This window comes from Bremia lactucae, linkage group LG2 (genome assembly GCF_004359215.1).
Source record: "Bremia lactucae strain SF5 linkage group LG2, whole genome shotgun sequence".
Classification (NCBI taxonomy): domain Eukaryota; phylum Oomycota; class Peronosporomycetes; order Peronosporales; family Peronosporaceae; genus Bremia; species Bremia lactucae.
The window spans coordinates 4,234,291-4,253,543 of record NC_090611.1 but is presented as its reverse complement, the minus strand read 5'-3'; the positions used below and the strand labels follow the sequence as shown (position 1 = coordinate 4,253,543).

The 19,253-nt window shown below is 46.4% G+C and overlaps 2 protein-coding genes across 2 annotated transcripts; one reads left to right on the top strand and one right to left on the bottom strand.

The window, feature by feature from the left end:
* Nucleotides 1-3,209: 3,209 nt before the first annotated feature.
* On the top strand, nucleotides 3,210-5,928 carry CCR75_000794 (uncharacterized protein; the record flags this gene model as incomplete). The annotated part of the gene is made up of 5 exons (XM_067958900.1): nucleotides 3,210-3,413; nucleotides 3,485-3,990; nucleotides 4,048-4,099; nucleotides 4,170-4,352; nucleotides 4,417-5,928. 5 exons carry the CDS (start codon nucleotides 3,210-3,212, stop codon nucleotides 5,926-5,928), a joined length of 2,457 nt encoding a protein of 818 aa, XP_067822039.1.
* Nucleotides 5,929-6,117: 189 nt separating this feature from the next.
* On the bottom strand, nucleotides 6,118-8,460 carry CCR75_000795 (uncharacterized protein; the record flags this gene model as incomplete). Its single annotated transcript, XM_067958901.1, has 1 exon — nucleotides 6,118-8,460. One exon carries the CDS (start codon nucleotides 8,458-8,460, stop codon nucleotides 6,118-6,120), a length of 2,343 nt encoding a protein of 780 aa, XP_067822038.1.
* Between the last annotated feature and the right edge of the window lie 10,793 nt (nucleotides 8,461-19,253).

Genomic DNA, 19,253 nt, shown 5'->3' with positions numbered 1-19,253 from the left:
CGATTCGCGTTAAGTTTTTGAAGCCAAGCTTCGCGTCCAATGTCTTTAACATTGCGAATGAACGCACTCCAAGCTTGCATAAGCGAGACTTTATCTCGCTTATTATTGCCACTAAACCATCGATGCTTTAGAAAAGCATCGAGATAGAAATCTTCCTCAGCGCGAAAGTTCTTCGCGCTGGGATCAAGGCCATGTAGCTTTGTCGCAATAAATAAAGGATATTTATTGTGAGGAGTAGCTTCTCCAGACAAGCTATTAATATGCCTTTCTGGCAAAAGCCACGGCTTCTTTTCAGAGGCGAGATTAGACATTTTACTGTCATCACTCCCCTGAGTGGTACCCGCTGAAGTAGGGGTACCACGAGGACTTTTCTTACGATGGCTTACGCCACCGTCGTCACCTTGCACAGAAACAGGTGCAGGTGACCGTACGGGAGACGGAACGGCGATGAGGGATCATCCTCGTCGGAATAAAAATAGACTATTAACTCTTCTATCAGAATGAGCCCTCTCATTTGAAGGCTCATAATCAGCCGCCTGACGGGTATCAGGCGACTGTTCCATCCTCCCCGAGTCGGCCATTTCGTCCGACTCGCACTCATAATCGACCTCTAAAGAGGGGTCGTACTCACGTGGTGAATCACCACGTGCACTCGCAACACCAAGTGTTGTGCGAGTGGAAGACACTACGGTAGACGGAACGTCTACCGCAAGAGATAACAATGCGTCACCCGCGGCTGCACGAACCGCAGCCGAAGGTTCAGCGCTATCTTCACCCCGCATGAATTGCTCCTTCATGCGATGGAATTTAAAATGATGGATCTGACCAATCAAAAACATTTTAAAAATTAAGTGGTCATTTAGCGACCACTCCACCTAATGACATTCAGAGTGATTGTCGTTTAAGGGAGGGGTGATGTAACGGGGTGTATCGTTACATGAAATTAACACTAAAAGATTGTTAATTAATATTATCCAAAAGGTAGATAATATTTGGAGGAAATTACTTTATATAGTAATTTCCTGAATTCTTATCCATAAATAGGTATAGACCATTATGTCTATTTATTCCGCAGACTAATCAGCTGTAGAAGTAATCAAAGAGAGTTACGAGATAAGATAGATAAGAATTCATTTACATGTTTAGTATTAGTTTATAGTTAAGACAACATTTACAAAGATAGATTAACAAGACACTTAACTATATTAATACAGTTTTCATTTTACACTCTTAAACTAACTTGCCTTAAGAGAAGTCTTCCTCTATACGTACAGTGTACGTCACCTAACGAGAGGCACCACTCACATCTGAAGCAGTGTGAAGTGGACTTGTACTGAAACAGTACAAGCCGCAGTGCCCCGTTACATCCACATGCTCTGGTTCCTGATTCTCATCCTCTTTTTCCTCTTCTGCCTGCTGAATCATTGCAATGATTTCCTCATCATCCAGCTCCTCGTGCGCCACCTTCTCCTCATCTGGATTCAATAAATATTCAATTGCCATAGGGTTTCTCAGTGGTAGGCTCTCTAAGGCTTCATGCAGCTCTAGCTCAATTCCCTGCTCCTCCGTGTTTACCATCTGCAACTGTGGTGCTGCTGCATAGAGGCCCGTATTCCTTAAGCAGTTTACCACTGTCGTAACTGAAATATCCTCCTATGATCTCATACCCACCGCATTGCTGTTAGCTGGTCAGCCTTATAAATGTTGGCCTCCCTCGCTCATCACGGTCCACGGCATTCTAAAGGTGAAAGCGCCTGTACTGGCACTTGAATGAGGCAATGATGCTAGCATTCATGCGCTGAATGTTTGATGTGCAGTTTGGTGGAAGGAGAGTGACCTTGATATTCCCAAGCTCCAGTTCTTCCATTCTGTGAGACGGAGCATTATCTAGCAAGAGAAGAATCTTCCTGCCCTTTCACTGGCAAGACTTGGTTAAACTGAATTCCAGGTACACTTGCAATATCACATGGAATACAACTTACCCTAATGTCATTTTCAAGTTTCCTTAGCCACTCATGGAAACGGATTCCAGTTATCCATGCCTTCTTGTTGTTCCTGTAAGAAAAAAAATAGCCGTTCTCCTGTCTGCCGTTTAAATTGTGTGGCGTCTTAGTTTTTCAAATGAAAAAGGTTTTAGCTGCTCGAAGCCATCAGCATTGGCGGTAAACGCTATAGTGAAACGCGTCTGAATGCGAAAGAAAGAACCAGAAGAAAAAGTTTAGTTAGGATTAAGTACTCAAAATCCAGATAAAGCTCACTTTGTCCTTCTTTAGACCTTCAATTCTTCCCTGTGAAATGGTCTTTTTTGGAATTATGCTGTAGGTAGGCCTAAAAAAGCAGTATGAGTGTCGCACAAAAATGCTTTTAATGTTATGAATCAGACCTATTTCATTTATGTTATACACATTCTGAGCTCATGTCGAGCTATGGTTGCCTTGAGTTCAGGCAGTGTAGCTTCCATGGCTTCCTGATCTGCGGAGCCACTTTCACTATGAATTCGGATGCAACGATGTTCGTTCGCTGCTGGAATCTCTGAAGCCATCCATTGGAAAACTCGTCAGCATCCTTAGCCAACCCCAGGTGGTCAGCAAAGCACTAAGCCTTAACCTTGATAATCTCTCCCGTGAGGACAACGTTTTTCGCCTGGCACTGAAGCACCCAAGTTGCCAGGGCTTCTTCGAGTTGAGGATGGTGGGCGCTTGGCAGCGAGATCAGTCTCTGTCATGACTTCCAGCTCCTTGCGCTTCTTCAAGATGCCACTGTTTTACCAGCCTGCGTAATGTTCTTACTAAACTGGGCTGTAGCCCAAGATGCTAAGGCACTCTGGCTCGTTTGTGGGCTCTGTAATTTGTGTCTGCAGACTTGAAGTCTTTGCGCATTGGTGAGGCGCGTATGCGGAAGCAGGAGGCGTAAAACCGTATATGATAGTCAGTAAAGTGAGGTTCAGTATTTTTTTTATTTCTCACGTAACTTATAACCTTATATAACTTGTGCTGTTATCAACCACAGCCCCTGGCTATAAGTTATCCGAAGGACACCTGTATATGGTTTTAGCAGCGTTCGAGTTATTTTGTGTCAAAATAGCGGATTCCTGGATAACAGGAAGGTCATGCATGTCTAAACAGTATGCACAAAATATTTTTTTGGCGTTATAATCAAGTGGCGGATACAATTAATATTCAAAATGCTTCACTAATACATACTTTCACATGGCAAGCAGTCTAGTGGAGGCCGCCACGTGCGTATGGAACCAGTATTACCCAGAAGACCACTTTATTGGCATCCACCAGCCGGGCGAAACCCGTCCAGCGCATTACTATCGACCCATCAGCGATACAGATGGTCGCTTCCAAGCCGCAACGACATTCCTCGACTGCTTTCGCGACGACGATCAGTGGGCACCATTACTACACGTAATAATGCACCAATTGCATTCGTCGTGTGCTTAAATAACAAATAATAACAACAATCACGTGGTTATTAGTGTGACCTGACACAGGCTAATGTGACGGTGGTACTATTGCACTACATGGAGCTTATCCGCACAGGGACGGCAGACTTTGAACGAGCGCTCATTGAAAATATTCAAGATGTACTCCTTTGTATGGGTATTGCACTATGTATGCGTCGTCATGAGCTCCGTGTGGAAGCAGAAGAAGTTTTTACGAAAAAGCGCACTTTACCGGCAGACCGCACCAAGATCACAGTTCGCCTGCATGGAGTGACACCCCTATTGCCCATTGCCACCTTAAAAGCTGATGTGATTAATCGCTTCGTGAGTGTCGTGGGAACTGTTGTGCGAGTGAGTGCCATTAAACCACTGGTTACCAGGTGTGACTTTGTATGTGCCAAGTGCAATGAAGCCACGTCATGTGCGTTTCCCGATGGAAAATTTGTTGTACCGCAAAAGTGTGTGAATGCGCCGTGCCGTGGACGAAAATTGTTGCCAAATCGCTCGTCGGTCGATACGGTGGACTACCAGACAATTAAGTAAGCGCGAATCGATATAAGGATTGATAGATGATGCTGAAACGTATTGATGAAAAGGCTTCAGGAGACGGATACAAGCGATATAGGCCCTGGTCGCATGCCGCGAATGGTGAGCTTTTGAATTCGTTTTGAACTTTTGATGGGAATTTACCAATGAAGATTCTTTGAAAAAAATTAAGATTGAAGTGGAATTATCTGAAGATCTGGTCGACACGTGCATCCCTGGCAATGTCGTGACGATCACGGGTATTGTGAAGAGCATTAATTCGGAGATTCATGAAGGAAAATATGGTAAACGCGCTCAGACGAATAGTCTCTATATTTTGTACATAAGCGCGAACTCGGTCGACAACTTGGCGAAGGTAAGGTGCACTGTCTTGCAGCTGGAAAACATTGGTCCGTTTAATGACGAGATGCTGTAATAAGGTGGACAAGGACAAGGACAAAGCGTCGGACGTTGATTTCACGAAAGAAGACCTTGAGCAAATCAGCTCCATTATCAATCAAGGCAACGTCTTTGATCACCTGGTACACTCTTTGTGTCCCGGGATATACCGCAATGATGTTGTCAAAGCGGGATTAATGCTAGCATTGCTTGGCGGAACGCGACGCTCAGACGACAAAGAGACTGCATGCATGCGGAGACCCGACTCCCACGTCTTGATTGTCGGCGATCCTGGTCTTGGCAAAAGTCAAATGCTTCGGGCTGTGTCCATGGTAGCACCTCGAGCTGTGTATGTTGGTGGTAATACAACAACAACAACGGGACTTACCGTCACAATGGTAAAAGACGGGTCGGGGGATTACGCGCTGGAGGCCGGAGCTCTCGTTCTTGCTGACCAAGGAGTATGCTGTATTGACGAGTTTGATAAAATGGGAGCCGACTACCACGCACTGTTAGAAGCCATGGAGCAGCAAAGTATTAGCATTGCAAAAGCAGGAATTGTGTGCAATCTGAACGCACGTACATCAATTATTGCGGCGGCGAATCCTAGTGGGGGCCACTATGACCGCAGCCGGTCTGTTGGAGAAAATCTCAAGATGAAAGCTGCATTGCTTTCTCGCTTTGATCTTGTGTTTATACTGCTAGATCGACCAGACGAAGAGAGGGATCGACTGCTTTCAACACATGTAATGAAAATACATTCTCGGGGCAAGCACAAGTCACGAAAGCGCTCGCGAGATTATAGCGCATCTTCAAGTAATCGGAGCTCTAGTAGCTTTGCAACCGAGCTGTCTAATGACGAAGACGCTCCTGAGTCGAGGCATCAGGGGGTATCGCATCGTCTTCGCCAGAACGCAACCGAGTATACTATGAATCCGATTCCCCTCTACTTTATGCGCAAGTATATTGCTTATGCTCGCCGTTACGTGCATCCACGCTTATCCATTGAAGCCGCTGCAGTCCTACAGAAAAAATATTTGGAGCTGCGCTCAGCAAGTGCCGGGCAGCATGATCCCACAGAGAGTATTCCAATCACGACACGCCAGCTCGAATCAATGATTCGGTTGTCCCAAGCTCGTGCCCGAGCCGAGCTCTCCGAATTGGTTCTAGTTGAGCATGCACAAGACGTAGTTGATATCATGCAAGAGTGTCTATTGGATACGTGCGTAACGGAGGATACGAGTGTAAACTTTGGACGGACCGGGGGTATGAGTCTGGCGAAGAAGGTGAAAGCCTACGTCGCTAGACTCATAAAAGCTGCTGCGAGACGCGACAATTCGTTGTTTACAATGGACGACTTGCTTGAAGTTGCGGACAGCATGGGACTGAAAGTAGACGACTTTCGTGATTTCGTTGACATCTTGCGCAATGAGTGCTACATTCTGAAAAAAGGACCGGGCCAATTCCAAGTGCAAGTTTCGTCATTCAACATGATGAAGTTGGCATGTTCAATAACCTTTGCAATGGCGATTTTAATATCGCAAAGGATTTAGCCTTCTTTATATCGTAGTGCGCTGTCGCACTAACTAAATAGTACGCCTTCCATGCGCCGATTGTGTCATTGCTACAATTTTATTGATTTTTGAAGATGCCGTGTTCAAACCTAGCTCGCCTGACTGTCATACATCGCGGCATACACGCTAATGAACATTTGAACTTCTTGATGTTTTCAATTTGCTTTACTACTTGGTCTGCAAGATCTCGATCTGACGTATAAGTGTCGAAAGGTACTTGTCGCAGTCTTCCCGTGTCGTTAGAGGAGAGCACATCATGTACAGCACATTGCCTAATGAACGAGCATACACACCATTCTTGCGCAACATTTGAATGAGCTCGGCCGCTTCTGTTGATGCATACCCTGCGCTCTCTGACACCAACTCGACGCACGCCACTGTACCAATTGCAAACGTGCGCTCGATGTATGGACGAGTGGAAAGGTTAGTGAGGACGTCTAGATTCCAGTAGACACGAGTGATATCGACAGTATGAGAGCTCGAATTGCTGAAAATCTGGTACATGTCCAATGCCGTCACAGCTGCAGCACAGCCGATAGGATACGCAGTGAACGAGTGACCGTGAAGCAGAGCTTCACCCTTCGAATCAGCGTAAAACGTGTTGAAAATCTCCTCTGAAGCAAGCGTCACGGCCATGGGGACAACGCCACCAGTCAACAACTTGGCATAGCACGCAATGTCGGGGTTCACACCAAGCAAATCACGGGCAGACTCAACACCCAAACGCCACCAACCCGAAAAAATCTCGTCATAAATCACTGGAATTCGACGAGTGCGACATTCTTGCACAAGCATTCGTTGATAGAGTGGATCAACAAGAAACATACCGCCAGATCCCATTAAAACAGGCTCGATGAGTGCAGCACCCACGTGCAAATTTTTCGTTGCCTCCGTTTCGTCAATCATACGAGCCACGTGCGTGCGATAGGCCTCGGCTAGCGGACTCTCGTCACGAGATTTATCAAACGCAGCATTTAATGATGGCAGCTCTTGAGATTTTGCAATGCCAGCAATCGTGCTGTCAATTGAAATAACGTACTTGCCGTCACGCAACGCGATCGTCGGAACCTTTAAAAACACGCCTTCCGGACGATACCAAGGATGCTGCTTTTCATTAAACACACTTTTTTCCGCAACGTTCATTACACCCAAAGTATCGCCATGATAGCAATTGGCCTGAGCTAGCGTAACCATTTTATACTTCGTCTCGCCATCCGATAGAAAATCACTATAATTCAAGTGATGATCAAGCACATACTTTCGAAAGGCCATCTTTAATGCGACCTCAACAGCAGTCGAGCCATCGTCCGAAAAGTACACGCGAGAGGCCCACCCTTTTCCCACTGACGCAAGCAGCTTCTCACTGAGTTGAAATGCTGGCTCATGGGCGTTCTCAGGAAACATGACATGACCGTAGCGACTAGCAGCGTATGCCAATGCCATCGCCATCTTTGCGTTGCCGTGACCAACGCCTTGGGTCCACCAGCTTGCGCACGCATCGAACAGTGGCTCCAATGTATTGCTAGTAGAGCGATAAACACTGAATTCATCGCCGTGGGCCGAGTCAATAATCGAGAGACTGCCAGCCTTCTTGTGCTGTGTAAATGGCCACCAAAAGACTTGCTCCGCTCGCTCTTGCATGTGCTTAAAGCTTTCTAATCGCTTCTTGTGGAACGACCACAGACCCATTGTGATTTCATCAAATACGGTGTGATGATCCACGAACCATGGACCTAGTGGTTCAGGCATGGGCGGGACAGCATCCATCGTATAAATTGATATACCGAGTTCACTTGCGCGTGGTTCGAGCGCTGCCTTGTTCTCTAGACCGTCTTGTTCAATCAAACAAATCGCAGCCACGTCGTATCCACGAATCAATAGTGTCTCGAGGGCCGACATGGTCGTAGAAATGCCACCGAGCTTTCCGTCACCAACAAGCACAACAGGTAGCCGCAGGCTACGGTAGACATCCACCTGGGACCGCATCGAGGCTGTCGGGCTACACACTCCTCCCGCTGTTTCGACAAGTACCAGACTATCAGCACCTGTCGATCCATTGACGTGATTGATCGCCTGGAGCTTGTTCGACAGCAGCTCAAGCAGCTCTTCGTCTGCGATCGTATAACCCTCCATCTTGGCCGCGAGATGAGGCGACACGGGGGTTTTCCACGAGAATAAAGTCGAGCAATTCAACTCTGCTAGCTTCTCGGTTGCAAGGATTGCGTGCGCTTTGACAAACGACGCGTCGCCTTGAAACGAGCCGTCCATGCCAGTCTGCAGCGGTTTAATGTACTCGACGCGTCCTCCATGTTTTGCTGCGATAGTGGCAGCACTGCGACATATACCAGCAGAGATAATCGTTTTACCAGTGTCAGTGTTGCTGCCAAAGACTTGGAATACGGGCGTATTAAGGTTCAGAGCGACAACTCCTTGGGTGCGCAAGTGCTGCTCTTGCTTGGCTAGCGCATCAGCTCCCAGCTGCGTCGTACGCAAACCCACGTGATACTTCATTAAGGAAGAGGCAGAACGCAATACGGAAGCACGTGGGTATTGGAGGGCTCTTGAAAGCATTTGCGTGGGCATGTCCGACTAACTTGTGCAGATGATTTGCGGCTTCGCTTCGTCTTCAAATCATTTGTATGATTGACTTAGATTTGGCAAAAATATAGTAACGATAAATGTATGATTCTCTTATATAAATATCCGCCCACAGACTTGGATGTGATGCACCAACGTTTCTATTGAACGACAACATTGATTCGAGACGACAAAGGACGAACGTTGTGTTAGAAGCTATTGTTTTTGACAGGTCATGAAGGTCAAGGACAATACCCTGTCACACGGTAAGTAACAACCGTGCCTGATTGTCTAACAGACTTGACATCCTGACATGTGGGACGGAGCGGGATAGACGTGAACTATAGACGGTATAGTTGCAGTCGGTTTCGTATGCTTGTGTAGGTATCAACGAACGAGTGAAGTTAATGCTTAATATATATCACTTTTACTTCTACCTCCTTTGTAACAACTACAGCAACACTACTACCAATTCCTAACAGGTTATGAGCCCAACGGATCGTGTCGGCGGCGCAGCTCAAGGAGCCTCACCCGCTGCGGTGGTCGAAGGTTGAGGAACGACCGAAGACCACCAACTGGAAGAAAAGTCGGCAGTGCCCGCGAAAGCACTGGACAAGTAGCTCGCCATGCTTGGCGATTTGTCGGAGTGGATGGGTGGGATGGAATCCTCCCAACACGGACAAGTCGGTGGATAATGCAAGGAATCTGCCGAGTCGAGTGTCTTTGGTTCGGTTCTAGGATCAGGGGCCAGGCAAGGTACGCTCTAAAGCCTGGAGTGTCATAACCCTAAAAGTTTACCGAACGTCTTGCCAGCCACCTATTTTGGTGCCCGACGACCGGCTTTGGCCGGGGATCACATTGTCCACGCGCCGGCCCAGGCCAATGTCAACCATAAAATGGCTCAGGGCCTTGAGCCTGGAATTCATGGGCATGCCATGCCCGCAGGAGCATATTCGGGTATGCAGATGCCAGGTCCGGTGTTACACCAACCTGTGCAGGTACATCAGGGTGTACCGGATGGACGTCAAAGGAAGCTGGCCTTGCATCCTTTCGACGGCAAGGAGCTCTACCTCGGACTTGGAAGTGGCTTCATTGAATGAAGGAAAGAATTTGTTCGACAGGTTGCCTTTTCGGAACGCGCCTGCGGGTTCGCATAGCCTGAGGACATCAAGGTTGATGTCCTCGGCCAACAACTCGCTGGTATGGCGCAAAAATACTATCGTCGGCAGGTGGAAACTTGGTGGTCTGAGAGTCCGACCTTGGAGCATGCAATGCAAAGGTTACTCTAGACCTTCAACACCAAGATAACATCTGCCCAGAGCATGAAGCTGTTTACTGTAGCCAAGTCGTCTCAGCGTAGCTGGACGGAACATTTTCTGTACCTGACCGCTGTTGGAGGTGCGGACAACCTCGTGCTGGGCAACATCGCGCATTATGCTGATCCGTCTATGCGCACGACCATGTTGTCCCGCCTGAATTTAAACAGAACCGACTACCTTCGTCAAGCTGAAGAGCTTTTCCAATTTGCTCTGTCAACGGAACTTGAAGTTCGCATATGGCATTTCGGTCGAGATGTTGTTAAAATCGTCAAACCGAACAACCAACCCAAGCGGACCGAAGGGATCAAGAAACAACATGGCCCGCAACGACCCAAGCAGTGCTACCTGTGTGGCAGCACCGGGCACCTCAAGATGAACTGCCCAAAAGGTACCAAGAAGAAACAAGATGCGGATTTTGTCTTGGAACTTCCAGGACATCGGACGATTTCACCAAGTCACTGGGTGTTGGACAGCGGCTCAGGTCGTAATCTGATTAATGACAGCGTGCTGGAAGATGCGGTGGGCTGTAACACCGAATACTTTACCGCAGCGTCGGATAGTGAACCAAGTCGGATCACCAAACAAGGAAGCGTCATGATCCGGGTCAAAGCACTTGAATTAACTAAGACTGTTCGTCTTCTCGATGTTCAATACGCCTCCAATTTGGAGTGTAACATCATATCGTTTGGGAAACTCGAGTCGAAAGGATGCGTTCTTGAATACCGAGAAGCGAGGCGTGTCATGGTTTCGCATGCTGGTGGGACACCTATCATGGATGTTGTTCGCATCAACAGTGTGCTGGTCGTTGAAGTTTTCAATGGAATTACGACCGATGATTTTCGTGGATTTGGGTCACCAAGAGAAGCGATCATGACAGTTGTCGAAGACATTACAAACCATGCAAAGTAGACGGTTGTCGAAGACATTACAAACCATGCAAAGTAGACGGTTGTCGAAGACATTACAAACCCTGCAGACGGTTGTCGAAGACATTACAAACCATGCAAAGTAGACGGTTGTCGAAGACATTACAAACCATGCAAAGTACGACACTCGACAAGGAACTTTGTTCGATTTTCACCGGTGTCTAGGTCACCTGTCCTATGACACCATCATCAAAATGGCTCGGGACCCCGCCTCTGGTATCAAATTGACTGAGACCACGCGTGTCACGTGCTTAGCCTGTGCACAAGGCAAGCAGACAAAGAAACGACAATTGCAAAAGGACAGTGGGCTGAACTCGCCCATTGACGTGATCGGGTGTGTGGTATGTTTGGACCTATAAGACCCATGACCCCCCGTGATCGGATCGGCAATCGATACCTGGTCATTTTTTTATTGACCATAGGTCGAACTATTGCCGGTGTTCCCAGCGAAGACCAAAGATGCCGCTGCTATGCACTTCAAGAATTTCTTGGTGGCTTTTGAGCGTCAATTTAATTGCCGTATACACGTTCTACGTACAGACGGTGGAGGTGAGTACAAGCCACTGGACGTTTTTTTGCAATGAAGTCGGCGTCTCTCGTCAGGTGAGCGAGCGTGAAAATCAGGCCAGCAATGGTAAAGCTGAACGCATGCATCGCACCATCATAAACATGGTGTGAAGCATGGTGTTTGCAAGTGGGTTACCCTTGACGTTTTGGGATGATGCTGCAGAATATGCAGCATACATCCTGAATCGAAGCCCTACCAAGGCAAACGAAGGTGGCATTTCACCTATTGAGATGTTAACCAGGAAGACACCCGTCTTAAGTGTCATTGTGGTTTTCGGATCTCCATGCACCGTGCACCGAACGACCTCGAACAAGTCGTTAGGTCCTCGGGGAAAACAGGGGATCATCATCGGCAAGAACGACAAGATGAAAGGATATCGGGTTTTCATACCGATGGAACGTGTCGTGGTGATGATCTAACATGTGAAAAATGTTGAGACACTGGATACCATACAAGGGACAAACGTGATCAAAACGTTACATGGTACCGAAGGTCAGGAGGAGCTCGGTGACAAAGATGGCACGAGCAAATCAAAGGCAAGATGGTCGGGATGGACTCGTGATCCACACATGACACGGTCACGTCGGACTGACGGAGACACATCAAGTGATGGCATTGACACACACAAGAATGTCGACATGGTCAACGTTGTTCGAGACCCAGGGATTTATGGCGAGGCCGTAGCGAGCGAAAGAAAGGACAAATGGGCTGTGGCCATCAACGACGAGCTGGATGCACCGGAGGAAAACGGTGTGTGGGCGGTTGTTGTTCCACCTGACAACGCCCACATACTACACAGCAAATGGGTCTTCAAGACAAAGACCGACGCCGACGGCAAATTCGAACGATACAAGACCAGACTTGTTGCGTGCGGGAACGAGCATGTGTTCGGAGTCGACTACACCTTAACCTTTGCCGCAGTTATGGAACTCGGGACAGTCAAGGTGATTCTGGTCCTCTCACGCAGATGGAACGTACGGCCCGGCACGGCGATGTGCCGAACGCATACGTCAAGGCTGATCAAGAAATGGACCTCGACATCCACATGAAAAACCAATTAATACATAATTCGTTTATGCAAATTGATGTGATGACGACACCTTCGGCCATCATGGAGTGGACGGGACAAAACAACTCGCGCTATTGCTCAAGAAATCCTTGTACGGTTTGAAACAAGCAGTAAGATTATGGAGCAAGCTACTGCACTCCAAGTTGACTGAGTTGAACTTCAGACAATGCACGACGGACATGTGTCTATACGTCAGCCGAACCGGCACAGATGTAACGGTCGTCGGTGTTTACGTCGGTGATTTGTTGGTGACTGGAACGTCGAATGATGTCGTCGGACAATTTTTCAAGGACATGGAGTCTCTCGGGATCAAGGACCTTGGCATTGTGAGCAAGTGCCTCGGACTGAGGGTCAAAATGGACGATAACGAAGACTACGTGTTAGACCAAGAGGTTACCATCGATTCACTGCTGAAGGAACATAGACTGGCTACAGCTAACGGGGTTCGATCACCAATAGGAGACGAATGCAATGACGTCGATGAGACGAACTCGGAGTCCCTGAAGCCGACCACCAAGGTTGGAGATGCAAGTGTCAAGGCTTTCCAGTCACTCGTCGGAAGTTTACTCTGGATCCCACGTTGCACTTGACCGGACATTTGTTTCGCGGTAAACCGGGCGACTCAACAGACTCACAAGCCGACAACCAAGGATTGAAGAACGGCGAAACGAGTCGCAAGATACCTGAAAGAGACAAAGAGGTTGAAGTTGTTCATTGACAGCTCACAAGGTATGGACGACCCAATCAAGATTGAAAGCTGGAGTGATGCAGATTTTGCCGCGGACAAGTCGGACCGGAAGTCGGTCACGGGATACGTTCTCACGATGGATGGTGCTGTCGTAACATGGGCGTGCAAGAAGCAGACGGGTGTGTCGCTGAGAACTATGGAAGCTCAGTTTATCGCGGCGTCCCACACTGGTCATGAGCTGTTGGGGTTGAAGAAACTGTTTGGCGAACTAAACATGAAGATCGTCAAGTAGATGCCGATGTGGATGGATAATCGAGCCGCAATCAATTTGTTGAAGACCGAGAAGAGCTCATCAAGTGCAAAGCATGTGGACATTCGGTTCAAATTCATCTGCCACTAAGCTCAAGCAAACGAGGTTGAGCCACGCTTCATCAAGTCATAAGAGATTATTTCTGATCTATTGACTAAGGCACTGGCGGCACCAAGGATGAAGGATCTACGTGCGATGTTCAATTTGAAGAACCCTCCGAATACGGTTGAGGAGGAGTGCTAGAAGCTATTGTTTTTGACAGGTCATGAAAGTCAAGGGTAATACCATGTCACACGGTAAGTAACAACCGCACCTGATTGTCTAACAGACTTGACATACTGACAGGCGGGACGGAGCGGGATAGACGTGAACTATAGACGGTATAGTTGCAGTCCGTTTCGTATGCATAGGTATTAACGAATGAGGGAAATTAATGTTTAATATATATCACTTTTATTTCTACCTTTTCTGTAACAACTACAGCAACACTACTACCAACTCCTAACACGTTGACCAGACAAATGTACATAACAATACGTCCATGTGCCATCACAGAGCTCGGCCTGGCGCGGAAGGGACTTACTTCGTACGGGTGTCAAATGCAGAGCAACATCCAATAAACAGTGGTTTATTCGCACCACTGCTCTTTTTCCGAGTGCAACAAGTGGGCCGAAAATTGCCGTTATAAACGTTGGTTATCATTATTTTCATGTAAAATGTATTTTGTCGTACGAAAGTACAGTGTTTTTCATCATGCGACATTTCTAGTGAAATTGCTTCGATGTACAAAATCGTGAAGTTAGGAGCAAAAATCACAAATATATGCAGCATAAATCTTCATAGTAATCTTGACGCCAGCTGCGCGTAACATATAATTACGAGCTTGTCATGAAGTGGTCACACATTTCTCTAACTCTTACACAAAAACCGATACATTTTCAACTCAAAAACTATTGCCCGCCAAGTTACTGGCTGGACATTGTTCAAATTCAATTATTTTGCTCGTCACAGAGCGTAAAGTGTAATGGGGCACCTTTGACCAGAACTGACTAAAACAGGGCACCCATTGCTAGCACTGTTAATAGTACTAGACAACCTACACTAATTACAGTGAAGGTGGGGTGGCTCGGTTACTTCACGTACACGACGTGCAGAGGAAGATGTTGGGTAGCTACGTAGTCTTAGCTACCAAGGGTTAGTACTAATTTAACGGGGCGTTCCGTTAGATAAGTATTATTTAATGTAAAAGAAATAATACTAACTGTTATTATAAGAAATAAACAAAGAAGTTCAAAATAATTATCTGAATTAATTAGACTTAAACAGTTCCAATATTTCCAAATTGGTTAATGTTGATGCAATAAGACAAAAGCTCTATTGATTGGTTGATTTACGTCTAAATCAACCCCGCCAATCGTTTCAAGACACGATTGTGCGGTGCGCAAGGAGGCGTCATACTTAGTCAGATATTAATAGAAAAGTTCAGTAGTAGATAGAAGATCGTAACGAAGGAAACCAAAAACATTATTACAGTTTTACATCCTTTAAAAATAATCCTTGAAATTACCTTAGGTAGCTAAAGACTCCTAGCTACTTAGATACCTTCCTATGTTTTCTTGTATACGTGAAGTTTCGAGGCACCCAACTTACACTGTAATCAGTGTAAGATTAATTTATACTGACCAATACTAGTAAATGATGCCCCGTTACACCTAGTAGCAGTTCGTAGTCCGTTCAGCGACCTACGCACGTTCCATCCAACATGGACATGTTGGATGAAGAAGGAGGGAGCTCTACAGCCCCTCAAGAAGGTCAATACGCCACGCGTGAAGGGTTCACCCATTTGAGTGCCCTGAATGGATGGCTATCGAACGAATGAGCCCGGTCTAAGGCGGGCCAGCCGTTGGCGCTATACTGTTGAATCTGGGCAGAGTTGAACAGCGGGTGGCCATAGCCGAGTTCATTTATCACGAACTCGACGGGACTCGAGAGTAGCCTTGCTTCACCAGCAAGGCTCTCAACACACAGAGGTGTTGAGAGATCAGGGTGCTGAACAGATGGGATTGTTGAGACAGCAGCCTTTTCATGATGCTAATGGGCCAACGCTTCCGCGTCGGCCCGACCTCCTTTTGAGATAGCTCGTCGAATTCGACGATGCCATAGATACTCATCGTGTCAGTGATGTTGCGACGAAAGTGAAATTTGGTATGTCCAACTTAGCTGGACGTGTCAAATCTTGGGCGTTGGGGCACAAGCCTCACAATATATTAGACTTTGGGTCATATGAGGTCTTTAAGACCCGGCTCAGACAAACATTTGAGCCGCCACGTGCCGAATTCAGGGTTTGAGCCGAGCTCCCAGATTTGAAGCAGGGCAAGCTGGATCTCACGCTTGTGCCCAACGTACCCACGTCCGAAAGGCTCTAACACTTATGCGTAAGCACATGTTGTATGCAAATCTCAAGAAGTGTGTATTCGCTCCAAGCAAATACCACTTTTTTGGTGCGTCGTACGTCCGGATCCAAACACACAAGGCGATCACCGATTGGCCTGTGCCAGTCGATGTGAAGGGAATTAGAAAGTTCCTCGGTTTAGCGGCGTACCTGCACAAGTACTCGAGCAGAGAACTTTCTAGCTCTTGCTCACCAAGCATTAGCCCTATGTTCATGCGAAGGATACCAATGTTGAACTAACAACATTGAAGTGGACAAACTCAGTAATAACAATAATGCTATTACTGACTTAGACAACGATGCTGAAAGCCTCAGCATCCAAAACAAAACTATTAATGAGAATGATAATACTTTCAATAATGAAAACATTTACACCTCTGCAGTGCGAGCCGGTCTTACTGAAAAATAAAAATAAATCAAGTCAGCAGGAGATTTCCTGCTGACTATAGAAGCAGTGTCCGTTTCGTACAGGATTCCATCGCTGATGTGGTGGACCGACAGAAACGGAACTCCGACAAAAATAAAAGAGCAAACACCTCTCATTTAAAATTAATGACCTAGTCCCACGGTCTTTGGCAAACCTACTAATGCACGTGATGACGAACGTAGGCAGTAATAAATTACTGCCGAGGTATATCGGCCCGTTTCGTGTATTACATCACCAAGGCAATGTATACACGATCCAGCTGCCTCTTAGTATGCGTACACATCCTAGTTTATGTTGGGCGCCTCCGCCCATACCATTAGTACGAGGCTTTTCCGATTCCAAATTATACCGGAACGATCACGGGCATCTGCCAAAGTCTAATGGTTTCGAGCCAAAGACTTATTGTCTCGGGAAAGAGTCTGATTCTCTTGAACCAGACGATCCGCTATTTCCTCAAAGGAAGAGACTGATGTGTCCTTTCGCTGGCCAATTGATCAGTCACAACCTGCGCACAATTTCTCAACTGGTCAGGAAAAACATGATCAACCGTCACCGCTAATGAGCGGCACGGGATCGCTCGTGATCAAGATTCTCCCTTTAATTATAAAGGATGGAATCTAAATTACGATGTTGAAACGGGCTCGTCAAACGAGGCGAACCCAATCTTTCCTCCCCCACCACATCCATTGATGGATTTTGGTGGTGAGAAGCGCTTTCTTTTTGGAGTTTGTTTTAGCCACCATGGGTTCGATCGAGTTATCTCATTCTTTGGAATATCCACCCTCGCATGATAGATGGGACCTCGTTCTTAACTGATGTTGACGTCGGGTCTCATCGTGCAGTACGACAGGACCCATCCTCCTCGGCAGAAGGTCCGTCGGAGATCGAGTGCTTCCCGCGCTCGTTAAACGATTGGAGGTTCTCAATTTCTTGACGCATCTCGTAAGAGATGACAGTCCTCCAATGGGATCTTTGAGGAAATATGCATCCTTAGGAGCCATGACCAGCACCCTTAAAACAGCATGGGCAAGAGCCCCCCCCCACGAGAGGCAAAGAATACCAGCCTCTCTAGACAAACGGTGCAACATATAGCGTGAACAGACTACGGTCCGTTTCCGAACCGCTCGCGGAAATCAGTTAGCTTGTCAAGCGAGACCTCACGGCATATGTTTTTACATTCTGTACAACGGGTGTCCAATCTTAAAACAAAAGTTTGACATCCTTTGCCCGTTTGCAAGTGTACCACCGATGCCGGTAAAATGCATCGATAAAGAATTCCGTTTCACTCTCACCAGGCTTCTGCAGCCTGGATGATCGAATAACGAAATATGATATTGGTCGTTGGTCATACCAGATCAACGAATGAGGTTTCTTTTAGAGATAAACCAAGGCCTCTTCAGGAGCGTACCGCAACGTATTGTGGTCTCTTTCCTGTTGGCTCATGCTAACGTTAACTTGGACCTGAGAGCGATCCCTAAAATTACTCATTTTCTGGTGATGCAAACTAGCACTGCCAGCGGCACTCTTACCTTCGAGACCACGTAAATCCTATTGACGCATACTAACGTCACCAGAGTGGTCATCGACCTCGGAGTCATTTGACGATCACTACCCACCAAAGAGGTCCAACGAGTCAAACCACCTCGTCATCACCTTTCTGGTTGTCACGTTAGAACCCAAAGGTTTAACGGCCTCATCCCCGGGTGATCCGGTGGCCTTTAGAGTTGATACTGAGGCGGGCGATGCAGGTGACTTGGTCCAGTCACCTTACCTGTCATCAACAGATGACATACCCCAATCACCTCCAATGGGAGTAGGGAGTGACACATCTTCCGCAGTAGACGCATTAGCGTCTACCAAAACATTTGCCTTACTACAGCTACACTGATCCGTACAGCTGCCAGCTTAGCGCCTCACGGCCCACGCGCACAGACTTATTCGTCGCCATCTTGATTTTGGTCAAAATCAATAATGCGAACAATATCGGTATTTTTAAATAAAATCAATAATGCAAATAAAATTATTATTTTGATTAAAACAATTAATGCAAATTGAAGGGCAAGACATAATAGTCTTTCCTGTCACCCTTCATCAATCACTATAGTGACTGTTGGTTAAGGGGGGTGGGCGATGCAACGGGGTGTCCGGTTACATAAGTATTTTTTCCTATAAGAGGAATGGTCATATTTTTACTCTATGAGAGGAAAATATATTAAGAGAAAATAAACAAAGAAGTACAACATTTATATCTGAATTAATTTTGACTTAAACAGTTCCAATATTTCCAAATTGGTTAATGTTGATGAAAAAAGACATTAGCTCTATTGATTGGCTGATTTACATCTATATCAACCCCGCCAATCGTTTCAAGACACGATTGTGCGGTGCGCAAGCAGGCATCATACTTAGTTAGATATTAATAAATAAGTTCAGTAGTAGATAGAAGATCGTTACGTAGAAAACTAAATATATTAATACAGTTTTACTTTTCCCTAGTTCTAATCCTTGAATTACCTTAGGTAGCTAAAGATCCTTAGCTACTTAGAAATCTTCCTCTGTACTTTTGTGTACGTGTAGTTCCGAGGCACCTAACCTACACTGTAATCAGTGTAAGGTTAAATAGTACTGATCGGTACTAGCGAAGGGTGCTCCGTTACATATAAGGCTTTTTGCAACGGGCTAAAGTTGCCCTAATGTTACATAATTCCTGTTAAGTACACTTTGTGTACTTAAAGGATGGTCAATTACTTAATTGATTTAAATGTACCTACCACTTGGGTGTGGTTCACATTATGACCCACCCTTGTGTATGTGATATCTCTGAGGGCATTCACATTAGCAAGGATGACGGCTAGCGTCATCCGTTATACGAGGTATCTAGAAGATACGCTCGCAATACATATTAGTGTCTATCTGCAGAGATGGCATTTTAGAATTGGCTAGGAATTTATATTTAATACGTTTGAAC